This window comes from Alligator sinensis, unplaced genomic scaffold, assembly GCF_000455745.1.
Source record: "Alligator sinensis unplaced genomic scaffold, ASM45574v1 scaffold140_1, whole genome shotgun sequence".
Lineage (NCBI taxonomy): Eukaryota > Metazoa > Chordata > Crocodylia > Alligatoridae > Alligator > Alligator sinensis.
In genome coordinates, this window is record NW_005841836.1 from 6862446 (window position 1) to 6886601 (window position 24156).

General features: G+C 41.6%; 1 protein-coding gene across 11 annotated transcripts in view; it reads left to right on the top strand.

The window, feature by feature from the left end:
- Positions 1-24156, top strand: part of PLCB4 (phospholipase C beta 4) — a 361997-nt gene that overhangs the window by 331977 nt on the left and 5864 nt on the right. For 5 of the 11 annotated variants that reach the window (XM_025202236.1, XM_025202251.1, XM_025202245.1 and 2 more), the window contains 6 exons: positions 4582-4657; positions 6996-7171; positions 16864-16965; positions 19298-19355; positions 19989-20075; positions 23438-23474. In XM_025202236.1, the coding sequence (XP_025058021.1) occupies positions 4582-4657; positions 6996-7171; positions 16864-16965; positions 19298-19355; positions 19989-20075; positions 23438-23474 (536 nt within the window). Of the gene's footprint in view, positions 1-4581; positions 4658-6995; positions 7172-16863; positions 16966-19297; positions 19356-19988; positions 20076-20915; positions 22565-23437; positions 23475-24156 lie in introns of those variants that run through there. The other 6 variants (XR_003093691.1, XR_003093694.1, XM_025202256.1 and 3 more) reach the window with 6 other exon arrangements.

Here is a 24156-nt window from a genome sequence, read left to right on the forward strand (position 1 = left end):
TCCACTAAACTCCAGCGTCACATGGATCAGTGTCCCCGCTCTGAAAAATGGTGTTGGGGCACTTCAAAGTAAAACTCGTTCAATGAGCTTTAGTTCAAAGTACCCTGCTGCCATTTTTCAGTGTGGGGGTGCTGATCCATGTGACGCGCCGGGCATTTTAAATAGCACGGCTCTTGGAATTAAAGCGCCCCTCCCCCCTGCCCCCCACCTCTCAGAGCATGTCTGTAAACGCCTGCTGAGTCCAGTCTGTGATGGAATTATTTAGTATATTCAACTCAAGTACGTTTGGCAATGGATTCTTTCATAAATACTGTGTGTGTTGTATTTTATCTGTTTTTAATTAATACTATTTTTAAATAATTACACTTAACTAAACTGATGCGTACTATATGCACACTAAAACAGAAGGCAGGGCCGGATGGCACCATAGAGACTAACTTGCTCAAAGAAGCGTAAGCTTTCATAGGCAACAACCTATTTCATCAGATGTTAGGCAGGTTCATAGTATCTGACAAAATAAGCTGTGACCTGTGAAAGCTTATGCCTCGCTTCAGGCTATCACAGTTAACTACCTCTCACAGAAAATAACAACAGTATCTGAAGCAACTGAGATAATCAAAACAGGGAACTCTTGTTATGAAAAGGCAACATGAAGTCTCACAGAATATAGTTCATACAGAATATGAAAATAATAGTTACCCCCTAACTGCTAATGGATAAATGTTCTTATCCTATATAAACTACACACACCCACACTTCCACTCAAACTGTAGAATAGCCATCAGGTGTTTGATAGCTTTGGGGTCTATAAGATGTGCTATAGAGTCAGGCTGGTCAAAATGTAAATTAATTCCTTTTGCCATATGCTCTTTTAATTACCCATCTAAGATCTGTCTGTCTGTTTGTCTATCTAACTATTAGAGAATTTACAGCTTAAAAACTTAGATACATTTTCCCAGCATGTGTGTATATGTACACTGAAATTGATGTGTATGATTTGTATATGATATATCTGTGTGTGTTTGTGTGTATGCATATGCCATATTTTCTCACATACCACATGCCCCCAAATAAATAATATACCTTATTTTTTGGAAGGAAGAATTAAGAAAAAAAATACTTCTCCAGCATTATGGTTACATAAAGCAGGCGCAGAGCCTATTTTTTAGTGCATTTGCCCTCTCTTTTCTGCTCAAACAAAAGCTGCAGCTTTAGCTGGGCTGAAGACTGGTCTGCCTGAGTGAGCCTATGAATTTGAAAAGAACTAAAAACAGTCCATAGGGCTGTGCAAAAAGAAGAGAGAGACCCAGAGTAGCTAGTAGACAAACAAATTGTCAGAAGAAAGGTTAGTTTGATTAGTGGAACATCAATACCATTTAAAAAAAGAGATAGTTGTTAACACAAATTGAGTGAAAAACCATGAGCCATTAAGCCAATTGACTCCAAGCTGCCTGAATAGAAAGGCTACTGCTACTGCCTGATGGAGAAGGAATCAAAGTAGGATGCTTCTATTCCAGGCAGGAAATCAGTCTTCCCACTTAAGACATGCATCCCAATTTTGGGGTGCTGATTTTTGGGAAAAAGGTATGCATGCTTTGTGAATAAATATGGTATATATACATACCCAGTGTGTCTACATGTGCATTTACACTGACTTAAATTTACTTACTGCTCAGTGGGTTACTGCGCAATAAGTGGAAGTAGGCCGGTGTCTACATGTGCAGGCATTAAGGCGCATTAATGCTGTGTGTATACAGACTTGGGACTAAAGTTAGTCCCAAGTCAGTCCATATACACAGTGTTACTGCACATTAAGACATCTACATGTGCGTTACTGTGCAGTAACTAATCGGGCATAAATTTGATACCTGCATGATGCAGGTATCAAATTTATGCTCAAATCAGCAAAAATCGCCATATTTACTGCTCAGTATGGGTGTGCACGTGTAGACACACACACATACTGCGCAGTCATTTTGGTTATTGCGCAGTAAATGTGCATGTGTAGATGTGTGACTAAAATTGCAATATCAGAGGGTATCCTTTGCATTTGTACCAGACAGGACCAGATTCCATATGGGGCAGAGTCTGGATTACCCATATTCAGCAAGTTACTTAAGCACATGTTTAAATTCATCCTGCTCCACAGTACATTTAAGAATATGCTCCAGATCCAGCATATTGGATGAGACATAAATATGTGCCTACCTTTATGAATGCACCTAAGTGCTTTGCTGACTGGGGAGCGAGTTACTGAATAAGCAACTGAACAAGCAATGCATTTCCCAAGATAAATTAAAAAACTAAAATTAAGTAGTTGGGATTAAAATTTGCAGGATACTTCATCATAGAAGATCTTTTTGGTAGATAGACCAGAAATGGTCTTATTTCTGGTTTTGTTGTTCAGCTTTTTATTTTGGGTATCTCCCACATGACCTGTCAAGCATGTCAGCTGCATAATTTTGAGCAAAATAAAAATTTTAATTACAGTACACATTAATGCACTGACAGATGGACAAAGTATCTCTCCCTGTGCACTCAAGTAAGTTGTTCTGATGTACAATACAAATGGTGTACATGCTTATAATTCTCACTGAGACACCAGGGAGTTTATTATGCTCCAGTTCCCCCTCTGAAATCTGGCTGAGGGGTAACCAAGAATGATTCTGATTTTGGAGATGTCTGATATTTGTATTGTAGCATGTGTATGCTCCCAGTTGTAGCATGAGGTGGAGCTGTTGCCAGGGAACTCATTCACAGTTGGAATTTACAGCTTAAAACCTTATATACATTTTGCCAGGATATTCATACCTGACTGTAGTTATGCTCAAGTAACTCTGGGTTTCCTTCACCCCAAATTGGATGGTACATCAAATAAAACAGGAATAAATGTTTGGTTCCAGTTTTGGGAAATTGTCCTGATTGGGTTGGGCGGGGGGGGTGGGTGCAGGCCGCATTTTGAGATAAAATGTGTTGGATTCCCTTAAGTGAAGATCATATTCATAAAACACAGCAGGCTATGTTACAGCCAGACTATGATTTCAGTTACACCCATCTAAAACCAAAATAACCAGTGCGATCAAGGTAGTATGTCTAACTGGGACTGATGTACTGTGCTTGGAATCTACCCCCTACCTTTGTAATACTGTTTGAAATGTCAAACTGGTGGCAGAAATCTCTGTGCAATCTTCCTTGCTGTAATGGGAAAATCAGCGATTGGTCCTCACAGTGACCCACAAGGAACATAAAGCACATTGCATTACTGGTATTTTGAAAAAGAACTTTACTGATAACATTTAATGAGAAAGCATTCTGTTAATTTCCATAAGTTAGAAGTATTTAAACAGGTTATAGTTTTCTAAATCTCCATTTCCAAGAGTGTGATTTAGTTTAATATCACTGCAGTCAAGCAATAAACAGTTTTATTGATGCACATTATCAATGGGAGCAAATAAATTTAATTCCACTGAACTCAGTGATGTTATATTGATTTAATACCATTAGAGGATTGGGTTCAGAGTCTATTGTCTTAAAGAGGCTGTGGGAGAAGTAAAATAAAAATCTGCTACATTAAAATGCTGATTTGTTACAATGCCAAACTAAAAAGGCAGGCAAGGTAGGTATGTGAGTTTGCATATTGTTTTAACAGTCCTTCTACAGCATGGGGGAGGGACATAACAGGGGGTTAAGGATGACTTGTTGACATTTGAGAATTTGCTGACTCTTGTCAGAGTTTTAACTATATGCTGCTACCCTTCCATATGTAAAATCCCAGCAATGACCTTTTGTGAAGGAATTGTGGAGTAAGGTAGCTTTGCAGCCACTCACATCAAGCTTATGGGCTTGAATGGTGGCTGGTGGTCTTTCAGTCTTCCAGTGCAAGTTGGATAAATCTGGAACCTACCTAGAAGTCTCTGAACTTTAATTGGGGGTCACATGGGTACAGAGGTTCAACCATGTGCATCCCTTGGCAGAATTGAGGCCTATGGGAGAGTTTGCTATTAAGACCTGAACAAAGCTCTTAATAGCTATAATTTGCAGCAGACAGTCTCTCCTGGCAAATTTGGGATGGTGCAGATCTTCTTTCATGGCACACAAGTGCATGAAGAACTATTTTTTATGGACATGCTGCTTTGATTTCCCTGCAGAAAAGTACTTGTTATAGGAATCTTTTAGAGATGCACAAATCCCCTTAGAAACAAACAACTCTCTCTTTTTTTTTCAAACAAGAAAATAGCAAAAATGAATTCTGTAAGCTTTTTGACTGAAGATCATTTTAGTGGTTAGATATTTCTAAATCCCTCAAAAAAAAAAAAGAAGACAGCATAAAAATGGAGCTGCTGACATATCCTCAGCAACAGAAGAATTTCAGGATCCATCTAGAAATATCTGTGAAGTGTTTAAATTGAGTGATCATTAATCCAACAATATTTTGTCAGTTGTGAATAACTTGCTAGAATAAATAATTTAATTCCAATATGCTACAGTACTGCATACTTGATTAACATATTAATTAGTGAGAACTGACTGGAAGGAAAGATATTTAATTTGTGGCACACGTTTACAATTTTGCTTTTTTAGAGGCAGTAATTCTCTTGAATTGAAGAAAGAAACCGAAATTAAAATTCAGACATTAACATCAGATCACAAATCCAAGGTAAGAAAATATGTCAGTTTTAACACACGTGACATCTGAAAGAGTTCTTTTGACACCTAAATGGGAGTTTATTCTTTTGGGAAGCATATGACTGTTTTTCAGCAATAATGACATATAAATGAGAATAGGATTAATAGCCTGTCTCAAAGATTTGGGGTATTTTTGCTTAAAAATTCATTTTCTGACCTTTTAAGAATTAAAGAAAATATTCCCTGCATCATAAATCAAGAGTTATTTGTGGCAGTTTCACTTACAGAAGCGAGGGGAAAATGTGCTGTATAATCAGGATGTGAACTTCATCCCCAGAATATGAATGTTAATGAAATTAGCTAACTTTTCTGTTTTACCTTAAGGTTATCTCACTTTTACACTTGCCAGACATTTGTCTCTCTCTTTGCACTCACTGGCCCTCTCCTAGAAAGGGAGGAACTCCTTGTGTTGGGTCTGGTACTCCCCTAGAGTGAATCATTTGCTTTGTCCAAAATGTTTTTCTCCAGATAACAGCATCCAAGATCCAGTTGTTTGAAATCAGTTGTTCTTAGGGGGATGCTCCCTCCACAGATGTAAAACCTTCTCAGCCTGCATGTTGCCACCAGAACTTTTTTGAGTTTCCAGTTATTTGTTCTTTAGGTTTAAAAAAAGAAACTAACCTTCTCTCAGCTGCATCATGCTCTTCTTTTGGAAGGATTTTTCTGGTGTCATCCGAACTGCCTGAAGCTTGTGGCAGATGTCAGTGTTAGAGGGGTAGCACGTACACTAGAGGACAAATCCAAGTGCAAAAGAACCTGGTGAGATTAGAGTACAGAAGATTACACAGGAGGTAGAATTTTCCAAAGAGACCAGTGTTTGTCTGACACTGCTCCCACTGAAATCCATAGTAAAATTCCTAGTGAATACCACGTGAGCCAGCTTAAATCTATGCTGAGTGCTTTTGAAAATCACATCTGAAAAGGGTGACTGCCTCATAGTTACTTATATTTGTGCACCTGATCATATTCCTCCTAAGACCCATTCTCAGTGTATTTTGGTCCTGAAGTAAGTGTTTTGACTGCAGAAAACCAAACTCCATGTTGCTTTATGTCTGCTTCTGCAACACCAAATCATGCCCATGTTCATGTGGGACATATATTTAATTATAATGAAATGTGTGCCCAATTTTTAGGTAGATTATCCAAGCTTGAAATTGACAGGAAGCCTTTTTGACATCCCCTAGGAATCCAGTTCCTAACACACAATGCTTCCATTGTTTACTTGGACCTTTGATGTAGACTCCAAACATGAGTTATCTTTCAAAATGCTCTGGTCCTTAGAAGATCTCTCTTGTATTCAGAGTCCTGCTCTTCTTTCACTCTTTGTAAAGAGCCTGTTTAGCTAATTGCATCCTACTGTGGATCACCTACTTAAAATGCTGGTATCAAAGTCTCAATTATGTGCTTTAGGATGACAATCTTGTTTAGAGAGAGAGGATTAACTTCCATAAAAGACTACCCAAAAGCTATTAGTTTCCATAGTAGCACCTGAAAAAAATGGCTACCTGAAAATTGATGGGTTTTTTTGTAAGGCACTCTGTATGCGCCATTAATGGAAAAGTAGGGTAGTTTGTCAAAAGAGCATAGATAATTATTAAGTGATAATAAAATAAATCTTTCTATTAGCTTCTTGTCTAAATCATTGAATGCAGTATACTATTATAATGATAACTCTGGTGATTTAGACTTCTTCACATTGTCTCTTGGGAACTTTCTAAAACTTTAATCTCATTATTCTTGTGAATCTTGTGAACTAAGCAAGAAAAGAATACTCATCAGATTCTGTGCTGACTTAATGAGCATAAGATAAAGATAGACATAGCCTATCTACCAATTCAGGATGTATTAAATATAGGATTTCTTTGTAAACTGACTGTGTATATCAGACTGCCTCCACAAACTCTAAGCTGGTATTTAAGCCCTTAGAGAAATCCACTCCTCTAGATTTTCTACATCCCTAATTTTTTGTGATTTTTATAATATGTTATGGCAGCCAGGAAAGCATGGCCAATTTGTAAAGCATATGTTAAAGGAGGTTTCGTAATACAAATGCAAGCATAAAGCAGTCGTTTTAGACAGCTTACTTTGTGTACTGGAAAGGGTTTGTTTTACTGTTTCACATCCGGTTTGTATAGTACACAATAGTTACCTTAGTGGTTTCATGTCAATTTAGTTTATGTCATTTTACTTAGCATAGCTTAGTTGATTTTTGTAATTAACTTTAAAATGCCTTCACCCTCATTAGTGTTTAAAATTGTGCTATAGTTGTGAGAAACACTAACAAAATAGTCCTTGTTCCATCTCTACAGGTAAAAGAAATTGTGGCACAACAAACTAAAGAGTGGTCAGAAATGATCAACACACACAGTGCCGAAGAGCAGGAAATTCGTGATTTACATTTGAACCAGCAGTGTGAGCTACTGAAAAAACTGCTGGTGAATGCTCATGAGCAACAAACACAGCAGCTAAAGCTATCTCATGACAGGTGAGAAGGGCACTACCACCAGTGCAGTACTTTTGCATGGGTGACAGGGTTATTTTTGTAGCAGAGCAAGTTATCAAGTGAGGGATTTAGAGATAAATGGGTAGATCCCTCATGTGGTGTAAATTATCATATGTCCATTGAATTCAAAGGAGCTGTGATAATTTACTGCCAACGATCTGCCTGCCCTTGCGTGTTAGCCAAGGCAACTAAATGCAAGGACCCACACCTGAGACAACAAACTTCCATTGTTACTAGGCCTGTGCGAAGCGAAAGGTATTCAATTCAGATTTGACAGATTTGGAGAGACAGTGATTCGATTTGGTGATTTGAGTCACTGTCCTGATTCGATTCGGCTGAATCAGATTTGGAGATTCAGCAGTGATTCAGAGATTCGGCCATAGGCTATAATGGGGAATCACTAAAATACCTATAACTGTCATGTTTTTGCTGATTCAGATGAAAACAGCTAAAGCTATGGTGGCCCCTTCTGAGGGCATGAAGTCTGCCAAGTTTCAAGGAGATAGGTGCAGGGGTTTCTGTGAAAGTGCCTCTCAAACTGTTGAAATCAAAACTTGTATCACTTGTGTGTGTTAAGGGATGTACGCTGTAGCCGTGTTTGGTCTAAGGATATAGGCAGACAAGGTTCTTTGGGTCAATATGATATCTTTTATTAGACCAACTGAATAGTTGGAGAAATGTATCTTAGCTAGCTTTCAGGTTTAAAAACCGTTCGTCAGGCTGAGGAAGCATCTGCAGTTGGTATGTGCGCTCTTCCTGGATGGAAAGAATAATAACGAAGCCAGAGGCTAGTATGTAGGCAAGAAAACCAGTCAGTGAAAATGTAAATTGAGGCATCAGAGGGTAAGAGAGAGGCTGAGGGGGAGGGGAAAGGGGGATGTAGCAGGTAAAAGTGGAGAGGTACCTGGAGAGACAGGTGGCAGGCAGGTTATAGTGTGTCAGAAATCCAATGCCTATTCTGAGTCCATGAGTTTTTGCATCTAGGAGGTTGATGAAGTGAAGTTCATAGGCTCGTCTGTGAAAAGTGTTTTGTAAATTCAAACAAGCACCGAACCTCGCTAACTTCATCACCAGAAGCAAACTTCCTACAGCCCAAAATATGGATCCAGACCATGCCATGACAAGAAATGCAAAACCTATCAACATATCTCCAGTACCCGCACAATTACTACACCCCACAATACAACCATCACCATTCCTGGATCTTACACCTGCACCTCCAGAAATGTAATGTATCTCATGCAGTGCACCAAATGCCTCGATGGGAAATACGTAGGAGAGACCAAACAACAACTGCGCACCAGACTGAATGCACACTGCACATCTATTAAAGACAAGAATACCCAATTACCAGTGCAGGCACATTTTTCACATGAAAACCACTCCCTCCGAAATCTCTCAGTCCTGATCCTCAAAGGGAATTTACAAAACACCTTTTGTAGACAAGCCTACAAACTTCACTTCATAAATCTACTGGATATAAAAAATCATGGACTTAATATAGATATTTCATTTATGACACACTATAACCTGCCTAACATCTGACTCTCCAGGTACCTCTCTAGTTTTACCTGCTACATCCCGCTTTCCTCTCTCTCCCCCCACCCACCCCCGCCCCGCCTGTCTCTCACCGCCTGATGCCTCAATTTACATTTTCACTGACTGGCTTTCTTCCCTGCAGCCCAGCTTCTGGCTTCTTTACTATTCATTCCATCCAGGAAGAGCACACACACTAACTGCAGATGCTTCCTCAGACTGATGAAGGGTTTTTAAACCCCAAAGCTTGCTAAGATATATTTCTCCAACTATTCAGTTGATCTAATAAAAGGTATCAGATTGCCCCAAAGAACCTTGTCTGTCTTGTGCATGTTAAGGCAGAGTGGGATGAATGCAACAGGGATATTAACCTGTAACAGGGGACCTTCCCAGTGCCGGTTAGATCTTAGCCCACCCACCTGTTTCTGGGCCAGCCACCTGCCCCTCTTTTCCTACCATGCCTTGATGGAAAACTGATTAAGATGTTAACCAGGCAGGAGGCTGCCCATTTAGGGCCCTGATGTCTAGGAGTGACATCCATTCTGCAGCTCCGTACCTTCCCTAGACTGCAGCCTATGCTTCACAGATTGCATCCTTCACCCCATCCAGCTGTGGTCCCCTCCCTGGCTCCCCCTTAGGCCCTGGCCTCACCTTCAGGCCAGTAGGTATCCCGAGCCTCTTGCTCTGAGCATTCCCCACGGTGGGCCCTGGCCCTGGCCCTTTGACACCGCCCCCCTTTGGGTCCTGGCCCCAGCATGGACCAGTCAAGGGTACCTCAGGTCGAATCTGAGCCGCCTGCCTGTTCTCACCCTTACAACTCCACTGCAACCAGTAAACCTCAGGCCTCTCAAAGATCTTACAGGTCTGAGCTTTTCCCCAGCCAGGACTGTGCATACATGTGGGGGCTGGAGGTTATCAGGTGCCCCCTACCCACCTTTCACCAAGGAAGTTAGCAATCTTGGCATTCCGTGGAGCTGCCGTGCCACTAGCAAGGTGCAGTTTTAGGTCATGTCCAGGACCTGGTGCCTCCTCCTTCCCCATAGCCCCAGCTCATACCTTCAAGTTCATCCTGGCACAGGAGCTCAGCAGGGAAATGTTCTTCCCCTGCTGGCTGGTGATAAATTTAACTGCCACCTCCAGCTCTGAGAGCAGGGCATTAAATGGTTCAGAAAGCAACTAAAAAAAGCAAATAGGTGCAGAGTGATGCGGGTGGCACTCACTCCATCTTGATGTGGAACTTGGGGAACCCCAGCAGTGGAAGGTTCACCTTCAGGAACACCAGCTGCTCCATGAAACCAGGATCCAGCTAGGTCTGGTGGGCTATCACAACATCACCAGCAATGCTGAACACCCTCTTGCTTGGAATACTGGTTGGTGGACAGGACAGGTGTTCCCGGGCAACCAGGGCCAGATCCTGCCACACCTGACTGTGGGTTGCTCAATAGGCCAAGGGGTCACAGTATAGTGGCTCCACATTCTCAGCAAGATAGGTAGCCACCAAGGCCTCCAAGTTAGCGGCTGGATGGTGGGGTCTACTGCCTCTGAACCCCAACATTGAAGCCATGCCCTTGGCCCACATTGCCAGTGGCTATGGTGGAGGAGATTGGCTGGTGCTTGGAGTGCTGGCACGGAAAAGTGGATCCACCTCTTCCATGTACCCCTGGCTCTGCCTTCTTAAGGTTCACCAGCACCTCCGTCCAGTAATCAAGGGTTTTGCTGCTGCAGATGCTCCCCTTCACCCTCGGGTCACACATACCCACCAGCATGTGCACCATACTGGACCACAACAGATCCAGCCATTTCTTGGTGCCCTCCTTCAGCTGCTTATGGGGATCACCTGGTTAAGGTGGGCATCGCCAGCATTGAGGATCTTGGTGGTCTCAAGGAATGGCTTGAGGACCACCAAGATCTGGGAGATGGTATCCCATTCAACTCTGTTAAGGGGGCCACTGATCCCAATCTCCCCGACCAAGGACATCTCATGGATGGCCTTCTGTTGCTCAACCAGCTTTTCAAGCATCAGGTATGTGGAGTTCCACTGAGTCTCCATATCCTGCATAATTTTGTCCTGCAGGATGCTCAGCTCTGCTTGCTTGTCCAACAGCATCTTGACCCCCTTGATGATCCAGTGGAAGTATCCCACCACCTTCCTGCATTTCGAAATGAGCTGGCTTGTAGCGGTAGTGACAGTACCATCACTGGGAGCCCTGTTCCCCTCCAAGGCATCCCTGACTATAAGGTGGAACTTGTGTGCCATACAGCAGATGCCAACAAAGTTGGCATCACACACCGCCTTCACCGTATTGGCCCTGTTGTCAGTAACCATGATCCCCCAGGTGAGCTCACCTTGCACAACGAGCCACCCCTGTACCATGCGGTTCATGGCCACCATGATCTCCTTTGCTGTATGTCACCATCCATCACCTCTGCTTGAACAAGAGCCCACTGATGCCCTGACAGATTGCACCATTGCCCTGTAAGGGAGAGGTAGGCATGATCTCCACCCAGGCTGCTCCAGATGTCTGAGGTGAAGTGGCAAAGCTACCTGCGGCCCTGCCTTCTGCAGCTCCTCCCTCAAGTACTCTCTCCATGCCTCATACAGAGAGGGTACCACCGTCCTGCTAAAGGTGGTGCATGAGGGCACTTGGTAGGATGGGGCCACGAGCACCATGAGCTGCCTGAACCCTGGACACTCAACAAAGGAGAAGGGCTGGCCAACCAGAGCAAGCATCTCTCCAATGCTCTGAGTGACCTCACACGCCTTGGCAACGTATCCCGCTTTGTCTCCACTTTCTCCCCACTGGTCCAGGGTGGCCTGCCTCTGCTTCTTGGGGCTGGGGGCTTTGGAGCGAGAGGGGAACTTCTTTTTGGGCATGCTCCCACTGGTGCCAGGCTGAGGAGCAGCAAGGGCAAGGGGGTAGTGTCTCCTGAAATGTAGTAGCATCACTGTGGTGGTGAAATGTTTCTCATCCTTGCCCCAGCTAGTCTGCTTTCAGCAGTGCTGGCAGGTATCATACCTGGGATCACCTGCCACCTCAAAATGATCCCACACTGCACTACCCACCTGCTTCTGGGTTGCACGTGGGGATCCTGCCTTATCTCCCTCCTCACCCAGCAGAGGCACAACAACAGGAGGAGCTGAGCCACCTGCCCCCACAACATCCTCTGAAGTGCCTTTCAGAAGAGACCTGCCTTTAGGGGAACTTTGAGGGGTATGGAGCACAAATTCAGATTCCCCTTCCTTCCCGAGAATTTCCTTTGCTATAGCACTCAGCTCCACTGCTTCCAGATCCAGCTTCTCTTCTGGCATGGGAAGGGTCACACTGGGAACTTAAATTGGAGTGGAGACTGTCATGCTGGTGCTGGTGGTTATTGCTGGTGTTAGTGAAGGTGGTACAGGTGCAGACACTGCTCCCACCTCCTTGCTCCCACTAGCAGCAGATGACTCATCGCTGCTAGGAAAGAAGGTGCATCTATGTTTGGGGGAAGTGGGGTGGAACTTGCAGCTCTCCCTCTGCGCCCTCTCCCTCCCCTGCCAGAAGACCTGGCACCTGTCTTTCCAGCAGGCTTCATAATGCTTGGTGTGCTGCAAAATTTGTATGCGTCTATAATATATGTTGTGCTTTCCTGCAGTGCACCGTGATATGACAGTCAGGGAAAACACAGAATAAGAGAGAGAGACTAGCTAGCTACTAGTAGCTACCAAGAGACTGTATAGCAAGCCAGAGCCTTTGAGACGCTGCTGGTCCAAGAGAGAGAGCTCAAAACAGGCACAGATCACTTCAGACACAGCCTTATATGTTGTTTCTATGTCCCTGCCCCAGAGCACTGTGATTGGAAGGGAACTCAGGGAATGATCACAGTCACTGGCCAGCTGCAGATGTCAATATCAGAGCAGTCTTTTCCACCTTCTCTCCTCTCTTCTCAGTTTCTGTTTCCTGCATGTCTGCCTTCCGAATCTTTTCTGAATCAATTCAGAGGCTTCCAAGTTGATTCAAATCGTTTAATAGGTCTCCCAATTCGACTTGGATTTGGAGATTCGGTTGCCAAATTGAGCCGAATCTCTTCTGAATCGAATCAGCTGCCGAAGCTTCGCACAGCCCTAATTGTTACACATACGAAAAAAGAGTGGAAGAACTATCTCATTCCACAGGCTGTGATATGAGGCTGTCCACAGCTACATAGATTTACTATCATTGTTAAATGCTAGGTGGTTTTCTGGTAAGAAGCCCAAAAAACTTAAATAACTTCACATCTAAAGAAGCTGAATGAAATTTTTTCTTTCTTAAAATTGCTAAACACAGCAGCATGTAATGTTAACATCATGGGTGAGATTCATGTCTTTTATTCAATATCAGATTGTCTCCATGAAATATTCTACAGGGCTCATTCATTATATTACTTCTGAATTAGCCCATATAGTCAACTGTCTTACAATATATATTCATCTAATAGCATTCAACGTATTATGAAATGAATTACAAAAACATTATTTAAAATATCCTAACCAAGGCAACACCTGAGATGCTTTAAATTTATTCCTGAGCAATAACAGCACAGAAAAACTACAATTACTTGGCTCTCAAAAATCTTGCTCTTCTTTGGGTTTTGTGATTCATTGTAATGATTTCTGGTCCATTGTATGAATGTATAGGGTTTTTTTTTTTTTCATTCCTAATCTCTGTTGAAATTGTCTTTACTTTCATTTATGTACCTACTTTACTTGTTCTCATATCTGTATTAGGCCAAAAATATCACTGTGATCAGATGTTATTTCAACCATGAAAAATGTCATCAAGACAGACAGAAATTTGCTTTCTTCGGCTTTTTCTAATGGTTCTTATCTTTACCCTTAAAATGTTTTCATTGTTATATTATTTAAAAGACTCTGGGTTGTATTTATAAATAGGTTTTTAATACCAGGTTTCATTTAAATTATTTAAATATGTTCCATAACATTCTAAGTGTTGATGTGATTTTTCAGAGATACTGAGTACTGTGCCTTGATTATTGTTCGTTGATAGGCATTAAATAATGTTTATTCTGTGCCGTCCCAATCAGTAACCACCTTCAAAATCCTTTCAGTTAGTTAGTGCTTTCTCTTATATGGGGATTTTTATCCAACCACCTACTATGTAAATTAGAGAATTTTTTCCATTAGACAAATTTAAAATCATGTTAGGCCTATGGATATCTGGAAGGTTTTTGAATATGAAATATTGATGATAATGCCCAGAAGAGCTTCACATTCATCATTTGTAACTGTTTTGTATAAGATATGTGCACAAACCTCTACGTCCACTTGGCAAGCCACAGGGAAATAAAGGACTGACTTGAGAAAGGAATGGGTTATTGACAATACTCTAAAAAATTCTATTTTCTCAGCTTCTCTGTCCATTAACTGGAGCAATAAAGCTGATGCTACATGGCTCTCTGGACAGTTTACAGAATGGTTGTAGGAAGATCAGTAATGTGAAATGATGTAGCTATTCTGTAGAATAGATAGTTTCCCACTCTGTCTCTTGAGAAAAGCAGTTACAGCTCAAGCTTGTATTCAAAGGATAAAAGCAGACAACACAAATGTTAATAACAATAATCTGAAGATGGCCACTGAATCGCAGGGATCCTGGTTTTCTTTGATTAAAAAAAGTTCCCAATTTTCAGATAAAAAAAAAAGTAACCCCAAATCCACATTTTTCTGTGATCAAAATGAAACAATTTATTTATATATATATATATATATATATATAATGCATAATAATATCTATATGTTAGTGGTGTTCCATTTTGATCATGGGAAAATGTGAATTTGGGGTTACTTTTTTAAATCTGAAAATTGGGATTTTTTTTTTTTATATCAGAGAAAACCAGGATCCCTGCTTGTCACCCAACTTCTGGATAGAGGAGAATTTTAAATGTTCCCAGAAAGCCCACCAGCCTCTGGCTCAAGGTGAATTAGATAGTTTGAGCACTTTAGGAACTGGAAAGCCATTATGATCAAAATGTGCATATGTAGCCATTATGATGCAGTTAGTGTGATTAGCAAGGCATACTAACTTGTTCGTAATGATTCAGAGAAAAGCAAGTGTAGTCTTAATACTAGGAATCAATAGCAGCTCCAGGTCGAGAAATGCTATTTAGAATGCACCAAGTGGCACTAAGTGGCATAACATATAATTGGATTTAATGGAATCATTTGACCCCAGCAGACTTCCTGCCTATGGTAGGGGGGCTGGACTCAATGATCTTGCAAGGTCCCGTTCAGCCCTTGATGTCTATGAATCTAAAAACATACCATATTTACCCAAACCAGCACAACTCTGAATTTAAGATGACCCCCCCCCCAATAATCAGATTCTCTGCATAGAAAAAATATTAATTTGTTACAATTTTCCGTGTATTTGAATCTAATTATTGGAGGGTTGTCTTGAACTTGTCATCTCCCCATTGCTGCAGCAGAGAAAGCATTGGCAGGAGGGCAGGTGGGGGAAGTGGGATGGTCAATCAGTCAGAGCCCTGCCCTTTTCACCCCTACCGCTTACCTCGCCCCCGCTGTCTGCCCCCTCCCTGCTGCTGTCTGTGCCTCTGGCACCTGTGCCATTCCCGGTGCCTGCCCCTCTGCTGTATGCCCCCCTAGTCTCAGGCCCCCTGTCTGCCCTCCCACCTGCCTTCACCTCCCCGACCCCAGCGTTTACTGTCCAACTCCAGCATGACTCCAGTAGCTCCAGTCCAAACTCCAAAGCCCAGCTGGAGCTGCCACTGCCATAACAACTGTTAGCAGGCTGGAGCAACCACATGCTCCATATCCTGAGCTGGAGCAGGGTTAGACCCTGCTGGAGCCAGGGTAAGTAATAAGCCACTTTGCTGCCTGATCTCTGCTGCCTGCATCCATGCTGCCTTTACTTAAATCTAAGACAAAGGGCTTTTTCCCTCATGTTAAATGGAGGAGGGGGGAGCCTTGTCTTGGATTTGAGTAAATACAGTACTCTTCTTTTTCTGTGTTGTTCAAAATAATTAAATGAGTTAATAACATATACTCATTTTCATTGCTGCTGTACTAAGGGTTAGATCTGGGAAGGAACCTGGGCACAACAGCTCTGAGTGCTGTGATGCTTAACTTTCAAATGTGCCTCCCCACCCCACCCAGAGTGAAATCCAGAACCCTGTGTTAGGTGCCCAGGCTCCTTGTACAATTCATGAGGGGAAAAGTGCTTACCTTTCTGAGGTAGTGAAAAACTTAATTGGTTTTTGTTTGCAGTACTTTGAAATGCTCCAGTTGGAGGCATTAAAGAAAAGCAAAGAAATCCTTGAGTGAATTATAGAACTATTAAAGATTGGATTATAGACTTTGGAGAGGAGGAGTTTTAACTGGCTTGTACAGAACCAACCTCTGATTGAGCCTTTGGGGGAGTGGTGTTACCACAATATAAATATTAGTTACTATTAAAGCAGACAAATTAAAAATGTAACAACTACAAGTAGTCTTTGTCTTCTATGGGTGGAATAGGAGCCTTGAAGATCTAGGCAGGTTTTTCAAAACTACTCTGCACTGGCTCACTGACAAGATTCCCATCAACCTCAGTGTGAGAAAAGTTGTTTGCATGATGACCACTTTTTCATGTCAGTTTTTGTCATCTATGCTGCTGTAATCATTATGTGTTTTCTGTAACTTAGTCCAATGCTAAATGAAGCTACAATCCCAAACCACAAAACTAAGGCAGTCAGATATGCCAAGATGAGCATGGGTTAATATTTTTCACATTAGTCATATTCTCAACAGAGAGTTTTTGTAATGTATTGTGAAGTTTTAAAAGGCAGGTCACATTTCCCAAATTGCTGATAATAGCTCCTATTCAGTCAAATGTTATATGCTGTAGAGACAAGGCTGTGTTTTTTATAGTCTATTTTATTCAAAGTGTAAAAATGCTTTAAACTATTCAAATTATGTTCTCTAGGACTATGCAAGATTGCTAACTGCACGTTCAAACAACGTACAGTCTAATTGGAAGAAGATAATTTTTGTATAGCATGTTCTTTACACTTTAATACTACAAGGACATTAGCCCTAAGAATCAAGAAACTAACAACCATTAATGATCACAATTCAGTTTATAATGATTCTGTTTGGTTTTACCTAGGGAAAGCAAGGACATGCGTGCCAACCAGGCCAAAATTTCTATGGAAAACAGCAAAGCCATAAGTCAAGATAAATCTATCAAAAATAAAGCTGAAAGAGAGAGGTAAGTGTCAGTTCAGTCTGTGTGAGACAATATGTCATTGACTGCTGGGTGCCCACACTGTTTAAGGTATGTTCTGTATGGAAAATGACTTATGTTTCTGTCCAGTTGTTATACTGAATGTATTAGATGGTTGTTTCTAGATAAGGGTTATTACTTTTTTATTTTAATTCATGTCATGATCTTGGAAAGTGACAGCGGCTTAAATTTAGACTTGTGAGTAGTGCCACTGATTGCAGTGCGGCTACTCACATGGACTGAGATAGGCATTTGTTTAAGTGTTTCTAGTTATAAGGCCTTAGGTTTACACACTGGCCCATTTTCTCCTTAAAATGTTGTGCAGTATATCTTACTTCAGATCTTTTTCCGTAGTATTAGAAATGTACTGAAAAAATCAGTGCTGAGATTTGGATGTGAATTGGCATTAATCTCGAGATCAGAAGAGCAGGAGAGGAAAGGGAAGTTGATCCACTAGAAGGACGTACTGGCCGCGTCTACACATGCACTTTACTGCGGAGTAGCCTAATTAACTGTGCAGTAAAACGTCACCATCTACACATCCGACAGCATTTGGCTGCAGTAAACTAATTTACACTGTAGTAAGATAGTACTGCTGGGGACAGTACTGTCTTTATGCCAGGGTAATTTACTATGATTAAATTCACATATAGATGCTGACCATGGGCGTAAATTGCACTTGGTCAGTCCAGTCAGTTGTGGGTCAGGCTCCTGCCACACAGCTCCACACTTTAAGCAGCCTCGTGCCCCAGCCAGTCCCTCTGCTGCCCGATGCCACCACCCGGAGCCAGGGGCTGACCCCCTGTGTCCCCTGCCAGGCCGGGTTTACTCTGCCCCGGCTCAAATTGCTGCTGTCCTGGGCACATGTGTAGATGTTGTGCCCAGGGGTAGTTTACTTAGGCTCAAACTGCTCCAGAGTTTATTGATTCACATTAATTGCATGTGTAGAGACACCCACTGTTGCTTTTCTCTCCTGTCCACTAATAACGTGAATGTGAAGTAGACCACAGGGTAATCGGAGTAAGGTTAGTAACGGAGAGGTCTGTGTGGGGAAGAAAGGTAACAACAGAGGTTAAAAGGAATATATCAGATGGAGTTGTTCTCTGATGACAGTGAAATAGCACACATTTGTTTCCCCCATTTCCACTCCAACTTAAACTGAAGCTCTCTCCTTCACATTGCACTGACTGATATTTAGAAGCCTGGCCATTGTTCCTCTACTCTACTCTAAGTTGTGTCATTTCAGCTTTGCTCTGGGTTTGTGGGGCACAAACACAGAGCATATCTGTGCCATCCCTGCTTTTCAGCTCCAGATTTAGGGAACCCATGGCATAGACTTCAGTGCCTGCATTTTTTCCGAGATTTTAGGCTGCACTGTATCTATCTAAAATTCTTACCCTTCTCCCTCAGATTGAAATTCTGTTTACGTGCTGATTTTCATTGAGATTTCAAGGCTTCCCCAGGGCTTTGGACTCGCCATCTAGTTGAACATTTTCTCCTTATATTCCCCCCTACATTGGTCTATTTTGGCCTGATGGCTTGAACTTGTTCCTACTGAGTGAACTCAGTGGGAGCTTTACAGATTTACTGCATAGACTGGAGACGGCAGTTGCCACAGCCCTGGGTGATGATCCTGGCCCAAGTTTATATAACCCTTACGGTAATGATATTCAGAATACATATTATGAGCCTAGGCTTAAAACCAGGATGGAAGACACTGCTATTTTTTAAGCTTTTGCAGTTGGTCCAATTCCATCCTTGGAATTATAGCACCTTAGGATTCTTGCTATAAAAGGCCTTTCACAAATACATATTATATGTAAATATTCCTAACATAGTTTTCATGTGACAACTACAAGGACACTTTATAGCATTGTTTAAAATATCTTTTTATTTTTGATAACAAGAATAATCTTTAATCATTTCAGAATGTGCTTTTAGGCAATGGTAAATACAAAAGATTATAGAACAACACTTTTAAGAAGCAGTGTACAATGGGAAATTACACTGATTAATAAAACAAATTCCAAAGTTAAATGGGTCACTCTACAGTCAGGATCAGAGAAGTGAGCTCACAACACAGTTGGTCTCTTGCTTCTAACCTCCATAGTCATAGCATCCAAAATTTCCAGAAATATCAAATATAGTATGTAAAAACCTGGAGTCAGAGTAGTGCTCTTCAGTTGCTACCCGCAGTTCAAGGCAGTTCACAAATGTAACAGAATAATTCTTCAAGTGATTCAGCTCCTTATTCTTGACTTGGATTTATTATGTATGGTTTTTAATAAGTCTTCATGGACAAAATATTTTTTTTTAGGCGAGTAAGGGAATTGAACAGCAGCAACACAAAAAAGTTTCTGGAGGAGAGGAAGCGGGTAAGTATATTTTTGATCAGCAACCAGAACCTGGTGGATATGTAATACTAGGATAGAAACCTTGCTGTTCGCATAACTTACCCTCGGCCTTGGCAAAAAGATTTTAAAAGTTCATTTTCCCCTTAGTGACTTTCTCTCAGTGTCGTTCTTGAGTGCTACAGGCTTGGGGAGCTAGAGACTGGAATCATTTTCAAACTGGATTCCAAGGTCTCTCCACATCCTAAGCTAACACAGGGTTTATGTCTGAACTCCTAACTGTAGTTATTAAGTGCTTCATACCAACATTTGCTCACCCTTTTATTTACCTGAGTTGAGAAGTGCCTCTGTAAAAAGGATTATGTATCATTACTTTATTGTAGCATATACATTTAAACATAACTTAATTTTTTTTTAAAATATGTGCAAAGTATGGTACACCTATACAGCATATTTTTACATTAAAGCAGTGTGCTGTTGTGTATATTTTAGACTTGTTAAATTGTAAACAGCCAGGATCAGGGGCTGTACCTCCATCCAAAGTTTTGTGGCGGTCTCAAGCCACCGTCTAATACATAATAGTTTTGAAAACTACGTGTCTGCTTTGTTTTAATAGTCATGTTACATTTCACCTATATTATCTTATCTTCCGTATAGCTGGCAATGAAGCAGTCAAAAGAAATGGATCAACTGAAAAAGGTTCAGCTTGAGCATCTAGAAATTCTGGAGAAGCAGAACGAGCAGGTATTTTATTTAAAAGGCTTGAAAGAAACATGATCTAAAACATAGTAAAAACAATCACCAAGTTCCACTCATAGTTCTTTTGAATGGAAATTATTATTGAAGTTAGATAAATAACCCTTTTTTGGAGGCAGCCATCTGTTTTGAAGTTGAAATATAAGGTTGGAAGGACTTCAGTTAGCATGGAATTCAGGTATGGCTCATCTAATCATCCAGCGATTGTCTGGAAGGACACCTCTCAGAATTCCTGAACATCCCTTTTCAGTTCCCTTAGAAAATATCTCAGAAAAAGTCTGTCTCAGTGCTTTGGCACCTCTGTTTCCTTTCCTGATTGCAAAAGCACTCAGACTGTCAAAAATATTTGGATTCCATTTTAGTATGTAGGGTTTTATGCCAGGTTGCCGTCCATCCCTTAATTGAAATCATAGAATCATAGAAAAGCAGGGCTGGAAAGGACTTTTGAAGGTCATCTAGTCCAAAGCCCTACCCGAGGCAGGATTATCCCTATTCAAACATTCCCAAATCCTTGTCTAACCTATTACTAAAATTACACAATACTCCATTACCTTCTACTGGTGACAAAAAATAACTTCTAAAAAAACTGGCCACCTACTCATCTGGGAAAGGAAAAATCAAATCTCATCCTTAGTGGTTTCCTTGGTGAAAGAAGGAACCAGCACAGCCATAATTATCACCCAAACCGATGTGTAGTATGAATGCCAACAGTGAAGATACTCAAAGCTGTACTGCAGAAGCACAAACTGAGCAAGGTGAGAGAGAAGACAGGTTGCATTTAACTGCTGTCACCTTCAAGAGTTAGGAATTTATTTTTTGAACTTTCAGTTCAGTTTCAGAAATCACATACTTCATGGTGCAGCAACCCAAGAGTGGTGTCATTCACATGTTTCTGTTGCCAGCAGGGAGTCCTGTGTTCCCTGAGCTGCTCCCTGTCCTCTTTCAAGCTTTTCCACTGGAGGATGGCAGCCTAAAATTTTAACTGTGACTTGATAGGATCTCCAGCAGCTGGTATGCTTCATTCGCATGCCACTCAGCACACCTCAACACACCAACCCCATGTCAACCAGCTTCACCTACTTTTTGGCCAACAGGAGGAATCTCTAGCAGTCTTCCAATATTGTATCCTTCTGTCTTTAAATTCCTCCACAAGAGTTTCTGCCCTACATGTTTCTTGTCCTTACCAGCACAAATTAACATCCAACTCTTGCCATGTCCAGCATACCCACACAATGGCAGGGCAGAGAACGCACACATTGAGAAAAATAGATAATCAAGCTGCAGTAGCTCTTCTGGAGTCTGACCATAATCCAATGTTGCATAAATTGTACTAGTTGGCAAAACCTAGTGTATAGTGATCTAAAGATACTGTGGGGCTGATCCAAAGTCCACTGTGATCAGTGGGAGTTTCTCTGTTAACTTCAGGGCTAGGGACAGAAGTTACACATAAACCAGTTTAAGTGATCAGAAACTGGTTTAAACATGAAACAACATAAATTCAATGCACATAAGACAGTTTCAAAATGGCCGAAACTAATTTAAGATAAATCTGGTTGAATGTAGTATCAGACTTAACTGATTTGGGTCAAACTGGTTTATAGAATTTGTCCCCCAGACCCCTTTCTGGTTTAAGTTAAATCAGAGTCACCTATCATCCCAGCATTCTTTTCAGCCCTGAGCTGGGCTGGGCCGGGCTGAGCTGTCTGCTGCAGATAGCAGGGCTGGCCCTGCCACTGTGCTCCCTAGCCAGAGCTCTGGCTGGCTGAGAAGGAGGTGGAGACAGCAGCATCTGCCTGGCTTCCCTCTTGGCCCTCCCCCCTTTGCCACTTGCTGCTTGACCAGGGATCCCCCCTCTCCCACAGCATGGACCCCAGCAACCCAGACCCCAGCCAGCATCTGATCAGGGTCACACCACTCCCATGCTAGCTCATGCTGAGAGATGTCTGTATGAGTGTGTCTCCAATGTCAGTGGAACATAGGCAGACAGAACAGTGTCCGCTTAGGGCTTTTTGGGAGTTAATCAACAGGTCAGCTGGTAATGTCCCTCGTTCTTCCTTAAAAATGCTTTGCGATGAGCTGTTTAAGAAGATTGAACTAATGAAAGAGAGGCGTTGTTCTCTTGATGGGCTGATAAGTTTTGTGTTCTGATAAGCTCCCTACTGGCTGCTGGCTTGCTGTCAGTGTTCAACAGGGGACAGAGTGAGGTGTGAGAAATTACCTGGTTTGCAATGAATGCAGTGACTGTCAGCTTGCTGCACACAGTATGAAGAAGCAGGGAGAGGGAGATTGAAAAACTCAGTATCATCAACAGATGCATGCAGTTCACACAAGCAGCTCTCCCTCCTCACCTGCCCTTTGTCTCGGAGTGCTAGCTGGGGGTTGGCAACACTCCCTGCCCCTTGAGCAGCGAGCAGGGAGTGGGGAAAGCCTGGCAAGGGCTGCTTCCACCTCCCCCTCCAGGCAGACCCCAGCTGGGGACTGTGCAGGTCAGGGTGGGGGTTTAAACCCCTCCCTAGTCATAGCGTCCTGCCAGGGCCTGGCCACAACCCCCTCTTTGCTTAGCATTGTGGAAGGGAAGGGAGGGCTTGCTCTAGCACCCCCTGGCTTCTAGCCTAAGTCACTGCAGGCATGTGCCTGCATTTTCTGAATCAAAAGTGATGTCTACTTGCAAATTGGTTCAGTTTCTGCAGGTTAGACTAACCTGCAAAGATTGAATCAATTCAGGCTCAGGCTTTTTGAATGTCTGTCTCTAGCCCAGGAGGCTTTGCCTCTGGCCAAAAACACCATTCCAAGACAGCATAGTTAGGGCTGAGCTTTTAACCTAAATTCTACCATTCCTTACTTGTGAGTACTTGATTTTTCAACTCTACAGCTGCATTGTTGTTAGTTGTTTTGCTTGGAATTGCTCAGAGTGAGTGCTGCCTTGTTTCTTATAAACAGCTCTGAAACGCATTCTAATGCCACCCATTTTCCACTAGCATAACTCTGTTGACTCCAGTGGATTCATTCATGATGCACACTAATATGAGCAAGAGCAGAATCAGACCCAGAGCACTAAACCTTGGTTACAGATCATAAGTGTTCTAGTTAACTGAATTAAAAAAAAGTAGTAGTTTAAGTAACAAACTTTTTGATCTCTTAAATATCCCTTTCTTATCAAACAAGTTGAGATACCTCAAAATAGCAGTTATGAGTAGAAACATACTTCAACATAAATTATGAACTAAATTTGATTTGTTTTATGTATACTTTTCTTGCATTAATTTTTCAAGCTCACTTCAGTTTTCATTCATTTTATTTATGTCCTGTTGTATTACCCTATTTTGACATTATTATTTTTGTACAAACAGCTTTTGAAATCCTGTCATGCAGTGTCTCAAACACAAGGTAGGATTGATCTATAATAAGCAAGCTATTATTTCAGTGTGCTTTTCTTCTAAATTAAATCACTATCATTGGAGACTTCCTTGTAAATGCAACTCCTGGGAAGTACCACTAACACAGTGAATGTGATGTTAATAATATTTACATACAATCAGTATTTGAGTTTGACATTAAAGTAACAGTATTTTATGCTTTCACATCTCAGACATCACGGAGCAAGTTGGATAGGAAACTTTAAAAGACTCATTTCTATTTTATATTATTGGTAATTATGATTGAAATTCTCACGGTCTGTAAGAAGCATCTTCTAATTAAGGAAAGTATTTTAGTGTTGACTTACATCTGACTAACTGCTAGTGCTGGTAGAGCCAGATTTTCCACATATATTAATGTAACAATAATACAACTAATGCCAAACTAAAAATAGTAGAAATAGAGTAGACTACTGGAAATAGCTTTTTAGGGACTGAGAAAAGAAGCTTCCAGCTCTTCAAAATTCAGTTTAAAGGCACATTAGAAGGAATATATTAAGTGTACTTACTATGTATTTAGCTCTTCTTTTACAGCTTCCTTATAATCATCATTTGTATGAAATCCATATTAATCCCAGGTCTTAACAAGTATTTTCCTTAAGTTTAAACAACCAGTAGTGCAGTATTACCCAGGATAAATAAACTGCTTAAAT